This window comes from Scyliorhinus canicula, chromosome 9 (genome assembly GCF_902713615.1).
Source record: "Scyliorhinus canicula chromosome 9, sScyCan1.1, whole genome shotgun sequence".
Classification (NCBI taxonomy): Eukaryota; Metazoa; Chordata; class Chondrichthyes; order Carcharhiniformes; family Scyliorhinidae; genus Scyliorhinus; species Scyliorhinus canicula.
Genome location: NC_052154.1, coordinates 140,758,448 through 140,773,128, shown reverse-complemented (window position 1 = coordinate 140,773,128; position 14,681 = coordinate 140,758,448). Strand labels below are relative to the sequence as shown.

General features: G+C 43.1%; 1 protein-coding gene across 1 annotated transcript in view; it reads right to left on the bottom strand.

Annotated features, from left to right (window-relative positions):
• Positions 1-11,768, bottom strand: part of LOC119971749 (cathepsin D-like) — a 30,129-nt gene extending 18,361 nt beyond the window's left edge. The window contains exons 1-2 of the mRNA XM_038807791.1: positions 11,614-11,768; positions 7,639-7,795 (exon numbers count right to left, since the gene is read on the bottom strand). Of these exons, the coding sequence (XP_038663719.1) occupies positions 7,639-7,795; positions 11,614-11,678 (222 nt within the window). The 5' untranslated portion in view covers positions 11,679-11,768. The remainder of the gene's footprint in view (positions 1-7,638; positions 7,796-11,613) is intronic.
• Positions 11,769-14,681: the final 2,913 nt, after the last annotated feature.

Below are 14,681 nucleotides of genomic sequence, written 5' to 3'. Positions count from 1 at the left end.
CAAATTGGACATGGCAGCTAAGATTAGGAAAACAAAGAAATGATTTAAGACCATCATAGAGTCTGCTCCACCAATCAATCATGGCTGATATGTTTCTCATCCCATTCTCCTGTCTTCTCGCCATGACCCTTGATCCCCTTATTAAATCAATAACCTATCTATCTGGTCTTAAAGACACTCTGACTTGGACTCCACAGCCTTCTGTGGAAATTAGTTCCATAGACTCACCACTGTCTGGACGAAATTTCTCCGTATGTTTTGAAGGATTGTCCCTTCAGTCTGAGGCTGTGCCCTCAGGTTCTAGTTTCTCCTATGAGCGGAATCATCCTCTCCACGCTCACTCTATCTAGGCCTCTCAGTATTCAATGAGATCCACCCTCATCCTTCTTGACTCCATCGAGTACAGATCCAGAATTCTCAACTGCTCCTCAGAGGAGGTCTTCTAAAGTGACACCAGCGAGAAAGTGTTCACATTGACGTTGAATTAGGGCATGATGCGACCATCAATTCACATGAGACGATTAGTAGGAGTGAACCGTGGTTTTAATAAGCTAGATTGGTGCCTGCCTGCGACTGCGTGCCACCTGATATACCACCCCCAAGGGGGCGGAGCCACAGGGGCATCAACATAATACCAATACAGTGGTGAATTGCAGTAGCAATACGTTCACCACAGGGCAGTATGAAGTTTGACTGGCCATCAGCCTGGAAATATGGTCGACAAAAAAAAAAAGGAGAACCTTTTAAACTGTGCACCAATCAAAAAAGTCAGCTACGACATGGCAAAGACTGGGGAACAGCAAATTCACCAAGACGTAATAGAATGCGCTGTAGGGACTAACACACAAAAGTCATGCATAGAATATAATTTATGTTTGTTGAAAAGCTAACAGCATATCCAAGAATCTAATGATCAATTAAGTCTACTAAATTTCAATCGATAAATCAAAAGGAAACAACTCATACCAAATAAACTGGGTGAAAGCACATCACCTTTCTGTCAACCCTTAAGACAGTGCCATTTTGCTTGCTTCAAACTCCAAATAGTTTTTTAAAGCTCTCTTGAATAGACTTAGAAAGTCCCATTCAATGAATTACTCTCTCTCTCCCTACCCTCTCTTCCCCCCCCCCCCCCCCCAAACGATGTGCAGTCACTAGCTTTACAGTTTGTGAACTGGTGTAGGATTAGATCAAGATACTTTCACTCTACAGTAATCACTCGCCAAGGTAGTGCCATCTAGCTTCAAATACAATACTCTTCCAAACCGAATACCGTAGTAGAAGGAACTGTAACTTTTCAGGTTTAATCTGGGGCTGAGTGCAGTACTGCCCACCAGCAATGTAAGAAGGCATGTGACCTAGTGATCAGGGCAATGTATAGCTAGGCAGAAACATGCAAGGATGTGCTAACTTCTCAAGACTGCTTAAAATGGTGTCTAAAACAGGACACATAACAAGTAGTGACAACCCATTGAATCAGATCCCAAATTTGGAAGATCACCAACAGACTGGTTTTCAGGCGAGCACAAAAGAATAGGCAGCATTTGAGGGAACGTCAGGTTACAAGCACATTTCCATTGAACTGAATAGTTACAATATAAATGATGAGACACCATTTAACTGAAGTTATGATGAGACACAAAGCTAAAGAGAGGAACCATACACCTCTCAAAACAAAACTGTACTGATTTACAGTTTGTATTAAATAGATTCCTTGTTGGATCTCATACAGTTCTTCAAAAAAAAAGGGGGAAATTCAGCATTAAAATGAAAGTGTTACTAAGTGCAAGTTTTTATTTACAGTAAAATTTCACCTTCTCATTGCATGCAACACATAATGGAGGGGGGTTTGTTGTTGTACAAGAGTTATGCTAATCTTGACATTTAGTAACTGAATAAAGCTGTGCCCATAGGAGTGCAGCAATCTAGGTCACTAAGTACGGCAGGAATTGTGTCAACGGCTGGTGCTGCACAACTTTAAAGAAACCCTTAACATACAGGTAGCGCTTACATGAGGTGCATACACAATGTACAATGATCAATTACTTATATTACACAATGCTGTTCTTTCAATCCAATACCTTTTTTGAATGGCAGAGTCGCCCTGATGTTCCAAAATCTATCATTTGTCCATATCAGCAATTATATTTTCAAGTAAGCAATTTTATGTCCATAACTGACAGCAACAGCCACACACTGACTATGTGCCTTCAGCCTTCTCCTATTGGTTTGTCATACATGCAGACTTTGTATTTGTATTTCCATTTCCAGGATCACATGCCTCAAAATACCCATCCCCATAATCTCGGTCAGAGAGCGATCATCCCATCTCTAAACCTCCCTTTCTTGGACTTCATGCAGATTGTCACCTTTCAAATCCTTACCCATTTCTCCTGCAAATCTCCCCAGTACCTTGCCCCTCCCATAGTCTAAAATGGTCCGTCAAAGTTAGGAATTACATGGAGACTGTAATCATGGCACATGCTCAATACAAACAAGTATGCAGAAACGTAGTATTATACAAGTAACCATTGCAAACTTCTGAAAAAAAACTCATTCAAATCCACATCTCTAAATGCCCACAGTAGGCAAAATGCTTCCACCAAATTTACAAGGTGCTGAGGGCAATCAGCAGCAGAATTGTACCTTACCAGTCTCTAAACTCAAGGCCCAGCATATCCCCCACTCTATGATTTCCACCAAGCCAGGGGATCAACCCTGTTTTAATAAAGAGTGCAGGAGGACATGCCAGGAGCAGCAGCAGACATATCTAAAATGAGGTGCCAACCTGGTGAAGCTACAACTCAGGGCAATTGTGTGCCAAGCAGTGTAAGCAGCAAGAAGCAATCCGCAACAAACAGATCAAATCTAAGCTCTGCACAAATATCCCCACCCTCAATAAGGAGGAACCCAGCATGTCAGTGCGAAGGATAAGGCTGAAGCATTCACAACAATCTTCAGCCAGAAGTAAGAGATGGATAATCCATTACAGCCTCCTCAATTCACTGCATGTGACATCAAGAAACAGCTCAAGGCACTGGCAAACGTTATGGATTCTAACAATATTCCAGAAACAGTACTAAAGACCAGAATGTGCCTTGTTAATCTGTTCTCGTCCAGCAACACTGGCATTTAGCTGGCAATGTGGAAAATTGCCCAGATATATCCTATAGAACAGGACAAATCTAACCCGGCCAATTTTAGCCCCATCAGTTTACTCTTGATCATCGGTAAAGTTATGGAAGGGGTCACCAACAATGCAATCAAGTGGCATTCGTTTAGCAATAACCTGCTCACTGATGCAGTTCAGGTTCCATCAGGGCCACTGAGCTCCTGACCCAGTTATAACCTTGGTTCAAACATAGACAAAGAGAGAACTCCAGAGGTGAGGTGAGAGTGACTGCCCTCGATATCAAGGTTACATTTAACCAAGTGTGGCATCAAGGAACTGGAGTCGATGGGTATCAGGGGGAAAAGAAAGGTTCCTCTGTTTGGAGTCATAAAGAAAGGTGGTTGTGGGAGGTCAGTCATCACAGTTCCAGGGAGTTCCTCAGGGTCGTGTCCTGGGCCCAACCATCTTCAGCTGATTTCATGAATGGCCTTCCTGCATCACAAGGTCAGATGTGGGACGTTGGCTGATGATTGCATAATATTCAGCACCATTCATGACTCCTCAGATAATGAAGCAGTCTATGTCCAAATGCAACAAGAGCGGAACAATATCCAGGCTTGGGCTGATAAGTAACATTTGTCCCACACAAGTGCCAGGTAATGACCATCTCGAACAAGAGAGAATCTAACCATGGCCCCTTGGCTTTCCCATCATTGAATCCCCCACTATCAACATCCTGGTGTTACCACTGACCAGAAGCCCAACTGGACTAGCGACACAAACACGGTGGTTAGAAAAGCAGGTCAGAGGAGAGGAGTAACTCACTTCCTGACTCTCCAAAGCCTGTCCAGCATCTGCAAGGCACAGTTCAGGAGTGCACTGGCACTCTCCCCTTGCCTGGATGAGTGTAGCTCCAACAACACCATCCAGGACAAAGCAGCCCGCTTGATTGGCATCATTCACTCCTTTCACCACCAATGGACAATAGAAGCACTGTATACTACTTACAACATGCAAGGGCAGAAGGTACATGGGAACACTCACCACCACCTGGAAGTTCCTTTCCAAGTAACTCACCATGCTTACTTGGAAATATATCACCATTCCTTCATGGTCACTGGGTCAGAATGTTGGAACTCCCTCCCTAACAGCACATTGGGTGTACCTAGATTCAGACTGCTGCAGTTCAAGAAGGCAGCTCACCACCACCTGCTAAAGGACATTTTGGGATGGGCAATGAATGCTGGCCTAGCCAGCAAAGGCTACATCCCTTGAATGAATCAAAAAGCAACCTTTGGATACAGTTTCAGACTAAATAACTACAACTTAAGCTGCCAATGGGGCTGGCTCTCATGCTTAGTCTTCTAAAGTCTAAAATTACAGAAATTGATCTATCACAACTTTGGCTCACACTAGGTATAGTTATTTATTTATTTTTATAAATTTAGTGTACCCAATTAATTTTTTCCAATTTAAGGGACAATTTAGTGTGGCCAATCCACCCAACATGCACATCTTTGGGTTGTGGGGGCAAAACCCACGCAAACAAGGGGAGAATGTGCACACAGACAGTGACCCAGAGCTGGGATCGAACCAGGGACCTCGGCGCTGTGAGGCAACAATCCACTGCACCACCGTGGTGCCCGCGGTCTAGTTATTTATAATCACTAAAGACAACATGGCTGCATTGCTTTAATTAAAGGCATTTCACTCGGGAGTTGGAAAATAAACATGATTAAATGGCTCAAGGGCAAGTGATATTACGTTGAGTTAAGACATGTGGAGTTACAGTTTACCAGCTAGAAAATGGGTGGGAGTTTAATAAGCAATAATCATTCAGAACAGAAAAGAGAAGTCATGGTTATGAAACAAAAGAAAAATTTTAGTTAATTAATTTTACAACCTTGGGAAAATTCATGAAGCTTTTGCAGTCATATGTTATCACAGAAAGTCAGTACCCTCAGCTGGCTGATCAAGGTAATCCGAATGATTGCATTCCAAGATCAAGGCTCAGAATTGAATTACACAACAGCTCGCATTTGGAAAGCAATAGGCAAAATCTAACTGAGCCAATTTGAGGAGATGGCAGTTGACCAAAACCTTTAAGAGGTTAGAAAGGAAGTGGGAGGAGCAGAGAGCGCGAGGAAGGGAATTCCAGGCAAAGTGCTCAGATTTGAGAAAGCACTCATAACTGGTCAAAGAATAGGTGTCACAAAAATTATAATCCATCAAATGATTTAAGTTTGGGTCCACTGTGAACCTGAAAGTCATATTCAGAAACGGAATAAATGATGTGCTTTGGTGCACTCAAACACAACCAATATGACACTGTACAAAAAAAACCTATTCAAATTCACTCAAAAGCTCTTTATTTGTATGAATTTTAGAGCAGAGCATTCCGATTGTCAGGACGACAATCAGAGTATTTTTTTTTAAATAATACTTGGAAGTAGAATGATCAATGAATGGATTAGGAAGCAAGATGCAGGGACAATACAACATGTAAACTGCATCAAATTGGCTGCATCATAGCAATGGTCTAACAGCAGCTGGACACACACAACTAAGGCCTGCAGATCATTGACATGGGAATTAAAAGGGTGCGATCTACTTGTGCAATAACTATGGGCAGCACAATGGGTAACACTGTTGCTTCACAGCTCCAGGTTTGATTCCCGGCTTGAGTCATAGTCTGTGCAGAGTCTGCATGTTCTCCCAGTGTCTGCGTGGGTTTCCTCCGGGTGCTCCGGTTTCCACCCACAAGTCCCGAAAGACATGCGGTTCGGCGAATTAGACATTCCGAATTCTAACTCGGTGTATCCGAACAGGCGGCGAAATGTGGCGACTAGGGGCTTTTCACAGTAACTTCATTGCAGTGTTAATGTAAGCCTACTTGTGACAATAAAGATTATAATAAAAATCATGCATAAATTTTAAACTGGTCCTGGATCTGATTTCAGCGATCACAACACTTCCAATTAGCCTAGCTTCCTTCTCCCAATCACTATTCAAGGATCTTACTCAAAAGAGCAAGTTTTGAGGTCAGCAAATGAGCATAGAATTGGCCACCACTAATTTTCGTTAAATAGTTCACCATCTTAAGCTAACACAAAATAATTGGCACAGGATAGAACACCTTGTCTGTACTCTATGTGACCTCTATATCAATGAGTTACTGGCCAAGAGGAGCAGGAGATTTATATGCTGCAGAGAATATTGCTTCCAATTTTAAACCGAAGGAAGTAGGAGATGCAAAGAGCGTGAGGAAGGCAAAGTGCTCAGGTTTGAGAGAAAGCTCACAACTGCTCAAAGAAAAATTAGGAATAAAATTATGTGCTTTTGGTGCACTCAAAGAGCTGCATTTATTGTTCAGCATATAGCTTTTTGCCCAGAGATTATGACAAACAAATTTAGGTCAACAGGAATGATCAGTTTTCACTGATTCACAAATTCATTTAATCAGAAATATTGCCATCACATATGCTTCAGAGCAAAGAATTCTGCACTGAAGACAGTGGAAGATTAACATTCTAGAACAACGTATTTCTGGCTGCAAATAGATTATTTAACACCGCCTGCAAAAGCTAAATGACCACATAAACAATCTAGGGGATCCTAGTCCTGTAATAGGAAAAGTCAAGTTATCACACATGTAGCTTCAGGTTTGAGCCTTTTTGTGAGGAGAACTGTGTGCAGTATTACATAAATGAACAGTGATACAATAACAGATATCTATGCTGTTGTTTATGCTCCATACAAACCATAGACTGTCATCATATCCTTCTATTCCTTTCTCCTTCATGTACTCAAGTGCCTTAAATGCATCTTTGTCTGCAAATGTTGATATTATGCTTTCTTTCTTCTGTTATTTACCGTATATACTCGCGTAACTTTCGATCTCGCGTATCATGCGAGCCCAAAAACATGCTTTTATGGTATACCTCATGTATCATGCGAGTGACTTTTTTGGAAATTAATTTTGGAAACTAAAACTTCCAAATGGTAACATTGTGTGTGGTTTCTGCAGAGTTGATTCTGCTGTGAAAGGTGTTCGCGATTCGAACAGCTTTCCAGCTGGCTTTACTAGAGTTGTTCAGCCACTTGCCGTTTCCATTCATAAAAACATGAATAGAAACGTCAAGTGGCTGAACATCTTCCCATCAGAATGCTGTGGTCACAATCAGTAGTATTCTGATGGGAAGATGGGATTCTGCTGTGGACAAAATCTGAAGAGTAGTATTCTGATGGGAAGATGTTCAGCCACATGACGTTTCCATTCATGTTTTTATGAATGGAAACGGCAAGTGGCTGAACGACGCTAGTAAAGCCAGCTGGATGCTGTGTGACTTATCTTGGCCAGCATTTCACACCCGCGATTTTTGTACCTCGCGTATCATGCGACCCCCGAAATTTAGGCTTCAAATTAGGTGCTCAAAAGTCGCATGTTACACGAGTATATACGGTAACTAGTTTCACACCCATGTTGCCATATCCACTTTAATACTGATATTAGAGACCATACTCACATCCAGGTAATTTTTCAATGTCTCTGGAGTTGGTCCATTGCTGTGTGGAAAGCCCAAATTATATTTAAAGTATTGGTCGCCTACAAGAAGTTCCTCTATGCTATTCGCAGAATCAGTGAAGGTTTGTCGAATTGAGCGAAATTTTTTCAAGGGAATTCTGCAAAACAAAAACACAGATTCTGATGGCACACCTCAAGAGCGAAAGCATTATGGGAAATGTCCTTCATCGCAAACTGGACTTGGGAGGTTCAAGAAACATTGGATCATTCAAAAATCACTGTTCTTAGTCAGAAACTCCAGTGAATGATCCTGTAGAAACAAGCCACATCACATCATCTGGGAGAAGAAACACAAAGATTTTAAAAAAATTTAGAGTACCCAATTCAATTTTTTCCAATAAGGGGCAATTTAGCATATTCAATCCACCTACCTTGCACATCTTTGGGCTGTGGGGGCGAAGCCCACGCAAACACGGGGAGAATATGCAAACTCCACATGGACAGTGACCCAGAGCTGGGATCAAACCTGGGACCTCGGCGCCGTGAAGCAACAGGGCTAATCCACTGTGCCACCGTGCTGCCCAGAAACAAAGATTAAAGGTTGGTTCAAACCACTTTTGAAAGCTGATAAGTATTTTAGGAACACAGGAATTAAAGAGCAGAAATAGGCAATTTAGCCCATTGAGCCTACTCTGCCATTCAATCAGATCATGGCTGATCTCTTCCTGATCTCAAATCCACCGCCCCACTTGTTGCCTCTATCCCTTTAACCATTTTTTTCTTAAATCAGAAATATATCTATCTCCTTCTTGAAACCATTTAATGACTCAGGTTCCACCGCACTATGGGGCAGTGAGTCCCACAAATTCGCCATCCTCTGCAAGAAGCGGTTCCTCCTCATCTCAGTTCTAAATCTACCGCCTCTCAACCTATATTCCTGACCTCTCATTCCAGATTGCCCTACTTTATCCCCTTTTAGTATTTTATATACCTCGAATCAGATCCACTCTCATCTTTCTGAACTCCACGGGTACAAGTCCAAACTGTTTAATCTCTCTTCATACGCCAACCTTTTCATTCCGGGAATCAATCTGGCAAACCTCCTCTGAATTGCCTCCAATGCCACCACATCCTTCCTCAAATAAAGGAGGCCAAAACTGGACAAATACTCCAGATGTGATCTCACCAACACCCTATACATTTGCAACAATACTTCTCTACTTTTATACTCCAGTCTTTTTGCTAATATTCCATTTGCCTTTTTAATTATATGCTGTACCCGCATACCGACTCTCTGAGATTCATGAACAAAGACACCCAGATCCCTTTGCCCAGAAGCATCTTGAATCTGCTCTCCCTTGAGATAATTTGCCTTTCTATTTATTTGGTGAAAATGCATAACCTGACACTTAGCTACATTAAACTCCATCTGCCAAATTCTGGCCCAATCTCCTAGCCCATCTATATCCGTCTGTAAAATCTTTATCTCTCGTCACTGCCTGTTTTCATATCATCCGCAAATTTTGCTATGTTACACTCTGTCCCTGCTTGCAGATCATTCATATAAATAGTAAACAGTTGAGGTCCGAGGACAGATTCCTGCAGCACCTCACTAGTTACAGTTCACCAGCCAGAGAAGGACACATTATCCCCGATTCTCTGCTTTCCGTCAATCACCCAGCCAATCCTCAATATAATCCTCAATCCAATCTTTGCACCATGTCCCCACTTCTTGTGTTTTAAAATAACGAGCATCTTATGGAGGGCAGGCAGGAAGGTGAAGTTGAAGCCGACACAAAATTAGCCATTATGTATTGTGTATTGAATGGCAGAGCAGATTGGTGGGCCTGGATGGGGTTGGGGATCTGATTGAACCATATACAATTCTGTCGGGGCTGAACAGACTAGATGCAAGGATGATGTTTCCTCTGACTGGGTGGAGTATAGAACAACGGGTCACAGTCTCATGATATGGGATAGGCCATTTAGGACTGAGATGAGGAGAAACATTCTTGACTCAGGAGGTGAACCTGCGGAATTTCTCTACGTCAGAAGGCAGTGGAGGCCAAATCACCCAGAATACATTTAAGGAGGAAATCAATAGATTCCTAGACTCTAAACGGTGTCAAGGGGTATGAGGAGAGTACAGGAATATGATAGAAGATCAGCCATGATTATACTGAATAGCAGAGCAGGCTGGAAGGGCTGAATGACCTCCTCCTGTTCCTACTTTCTCAGGGCTGCGAGGGCCCAGAAACACCCAGCTAAATGCACTGGACACATAACTCACATTCCCGTTCCTGTTAAATCGCATCAATGTAGGGGTTCTCAAATCAACGATCCTTATATTATGTCTGACAAATTTATAATAATCTTTATTGTCCTAAGTAGGCTTACATTAACACTGCAATTAAATTACTGTGAAAATTATTGAAGTAGGCAGTTTTGTGCAATGGATCAACCCATTGATCAACTGCAGCTGGTCTAGAATTGAAAACCCTGTCACAGGTGCTCATATCTTTGCTGCCTTCTTCACATATTTCACTTTGCGCATCTGCAATGGATCTCCACATGTGTGTGTGTTGGCCAGTGGAGGAGAGGATTAGTCAGAGGGATACCTTCGCCACACAAAGGCACAAGACCATCAGTTGGAACCACACTCCTACCCTCTCTCTCCCCATCCCCTCCCACCAAGGAACGCTATCAGAGTCATCTTCAACTCCGAGGAGCATTGGCATGTCAGCAAATAGTCAAAAGGTGCATCAACTATCTCTAGATATTGAAGAAGCTACGTCAAAGACAGCTGAAAGTTTCTTGGGAGGCATCTCCTGACCTGAGCACACTCCTACAAGGCCTGCAGCCCTGTAAGTAACTTCAGAGGGAAACCCATGCCAGTCACCTTGATTACTGGGGCCCTAAATGTCTCCACCAGTGGCTCATTTCAAGATTCCACAGGAAGGTATGGCATTTCCCAAGCTGTACACAGGACGTGACCAATGTCCTGTACATGATAGCCAGGCTGCTGGAGCATCAGGGCCATTGCCCAGCTCTGGTCATGAGTCCACCTCTGCCAGACTCCATCCGAAGCTACCTCACTACACACAACCGTCACCCACTAGAAGTCTAAAAAAAATTGACTCTCTCTCTGCTGCTTGCCCACATTGGTCAAGGCCACGATTGCACAAGCAGCACACAATCTCTCACACTCAGCCAATCTGCCTGGTAAATCAATTTTGGGGTGGCCAGCAAAGGCTGCATTTCCAGCTATGTTGAGAATACAAATTGTGTCACACGTTAGAATCCAATAAAGTGACCACAATATCAAATTGTTGGCGAGATGTCCACTTCTTTCAGCAACGACTGCCAAACAAGCATGACTGTGCAAAATTCCCTCTAGGAATCAAGCTCAGTGATGAGCATCCTTCATCATTTCACATCTCGAGATGAAACACAAAGATCACCTGGGCAAGTGAGCTCAGGCCTGCTGATTCATATGGGATTGACAGATGGTGCACAACACGGAGGGGGGGGGGGGGGGGGGGAGGAGAGGAGTGGAGATTGAGACACCTTTAAAAAACACTTATCAGTAGAAAGTGGCAATATTTCTTTGGTGTGAAGGAATAGCAGTTTAAGGAAATGGTTATACTGACTGCTTCATACAAAACAAGTGTGAACACACAAACAGGAAAGCTAACAACTGCAACACAATATAACGCTATTCATTGTAAATGCAACATGGAAAATCCTCCCCACCACAGCCGTGACCTTGAAGAAGGCAGCGGCCCTTTGTTTGCTATTTGTTTGGCTGGAGGAGAGTCTCCGGAAGTTAAGAGCAGCTGAGCTGTTTAATAAGGCAGAGAGTGAGAGGCTGGTCCAGCAAAACAATCTTTCATCACAACAGTCCTTTCTGTCTCGGTAATCTGCCGTGCTTTCAACAAACAACCTTCCCCCGCTCCCGCTCCCCGACTATACTTACCGCAAGATCCCATGGCAGACAGCAAGTGCTGCCGACAGCAGCAATAACGAAGCTCCCACCCTCATAGCGACAACTTGAAAGATCTGCACAGCTCCTGTGTTCCAAGGCGAATAAGAAGGAGCGGTCTCAGCCCGCCTTTAAAACTGTGCGTCAACCCCTGCTGCAAATAGCAACCACATGCTCATGAGACATCTGCTGCCTATTAACTCCCTCTTTCCACTTCCTCATCCCAACTAGGCTTGCTACAGCTTTCTTTAAAAAGGCTCAAAATCCCTATATTAAAAAGAAAGAGGGAGGAAAGTATAATTTCTTTTGTAACAAATAATTTACTCATACAAGTCAGGAACCACCTGTGCCCACACCCAGAGAGTCAGCTTGTTGCTGCCTGACCAACATTCCAACAGCTCTTGCTTCACATTTCCAGCATCTTATCATATTTTTGCATTTGGAACCGTAGTGTGTGTTCCATGGTGAATTTAAAGCTAAAAAAGGGGGGTTCAGTAAATTCACTGCTGAAACGGCTGCACTTATAGCATCTTAAAGTACAAATATTCCCCAGTGTGTTGGGTTAAGGAAAGATTGTGATTTTATTGAAATGTTGAGAAAAGGCTTTCGATTTAAACTGTCCAACGATTTGGGGCAGGATTTCCACCCTCATATGTGGGCAAATAGAGAGGGGTGAAAATTTGCCAGCTGGCATTCTAGTTTGCTGACACCATTCCCAGTCCCACTCCCAGTGTCCTGAAGGCAGGCTGCCGGTCGGAAGGACTGCCCGCCCACAGTTAGCCAATTAAGGCGGCACAGTGGTTAGCACTGCTGCCTCACAGCACCAGGGACCCGGGTTCGATTCCAGTCTGGGTGACAGTCTGCGTGGGTTTCCCACGCGTGCTCTGGTTTCCTCCCACAGTCCAAAGATGTGCAAGTTAGGGGGATTGGCCATAGTAAATTGTCCCTTAGTGTCCAAAGGTTGGGTAAGGTTATAACTATAGGGCGGGGTACTGGTCCCGGGTAGGATGGCCTACTTCTTCACTGTAGGGATGTTATGTTAAGTGGGTAAGTGGTCCATCAGGCCAATTGTTAGAGTCCAGCTGACGATTAAGCCCATTCCCAGAAAGTAGCTTTGCAGTAACAAATTGAGCGAGGCCAGTTTTGCAGCCAGGCTTTATGGTCCTCTTCATTTGTCATGTCACAGCCATACATAGAACATAGAACAGTACAGCACAGAACAGGCCCTTCGGCCCTCGATGTTGTGCCGAGCAATGATCACCCTCCTTAAACCCACGTAACCCGTATACCCGTAACCCAACAATCCCCCCATTAACCTTACACTACGGGCAATTTAGCATGGCCAATCCACCTAACCCGCACATCTTTGGACTGTGGGAGGAAACCGGAGCACCCGGAGGAAACCCACGCACACACGGGGAGGACGTGCAGACTCCACACAGACAGTGACCCAGCCGGGAATCGAACCTGGGACCCTGGAGCTGTGAAGCATTGATGCTAACCACCATGCTACCGTGAGGCCCCTAATGATACTGAAAGGATTTCTTCTCCACTATGGTAGCCTGGCAGCTGAGCATGTTTTTTTATCTAAAACTTTTAATGGTTGCAGAGGTGGCCCCTCAAAATGGATATTCCCTCTCTCTCTCTCTTTTACCTGAGCTACAGGCTACAGCTCCTTCCAAGCTGGAGGTCTCCTGCTGGCCCTCCAACTTCAAGACCTGCACATCAGGTTACCATTTATTTCCCACACAGAAGAGGGTCGTGACCCCCATTTGACGAGACCGTTGGGGTCCCCACCCAAAAAGCTAAAATTTTGCTCAAAGTATCTATATGTGTCACAGAGCAAGGAATATTCTACATTTGAATCAATCCCAACTTGAATTTCTATAGCATGTCAAATGTGCAAGAAAACATCTCAAAGTACTTTACATTAAAGTGGAAAATTAATAGTTGCTTAGGGACAGAAAGCAATTAGCAGTGAATGGTTGTTTTTCACATCAGAGGGAAAATTTTATGTTGTCCACTAGTGTCTGTTTTTTGGCCAAATTGCTCTTTTCCATAAACCGTGCATCATTGAACTGGACTTAGGTTAGAATTTTAGAATGCAGAAATGTTGTGAACAGTGGCAGGATATTAACATGTTTCAGGAGGAAGTGGACCAACTGTTTAAGTGGGCCGAACACCTGGCAGATTCATACATCCCGCAAAGATGTGTGAAGTGATTTATTTTTGAAGAAGTAATGACAAGAGTCAAAATAAACTAAGTGGTACATCTTTAATGACAGTGCAGAAACAAAGTAATCTGGGGGTGTGTGAACACCAATCTTTGAAGGTGTTAGGGTCAGTTGAGAAGGCTGTCAATAAAGTTAAGGAGATCCTTGTATTACGATCCCAGGTAAGACCCCAACAGTGACTAGGATACTGGACCGAAACTCCAATATTTTAGATTATTTTGTAAGACTGGGGGGAAAAAATGATTCAATCCAGGAGTGCTTGCATAACACAATAGGGCTTCGGTATTTCTAAAACAAAACTTTATTATAAATACAAGATTTAACTTTTTATCTACACACCCGAAAAAGAACATTTTACAATTACCCCTTAACACTACTACTTAATTTCTCATTAATCAACAAGAAAAGAAACATACAGCTCTCAATCTATCTTAAATAGCAGCAGGGCATATAGCAATACTTGCTTTGCAGAACAGATTTTGGCTCTTGCTAGAACCCCTACAAACTCTTGAACATCTTCAAATAGCTGTTTCAACCGTGTTGTTTCAGCCTCTTTCTTGTCCTCAGACTTTTTAAATATGAGATTACTCTTCTTTTTTAAACTTTCCTACTGTGAAAGAAAACTGTTTTTACCTGTCTAAATAATAAGGATTACCAGATCAGACGTCACTTCCAAAAGACTTTCCACAAAACTCTACAGCTTTCGCTAAAAAAATTGCCTCTTTCCACAGCTTCTAAAAATGTCTCTCTGCATTCCTCTGGCCCACCCAGCAATGACCTAATCCCCCAAGCTAAAAAGCAAATTGACGTTTCAGGGACTGAAAGCAC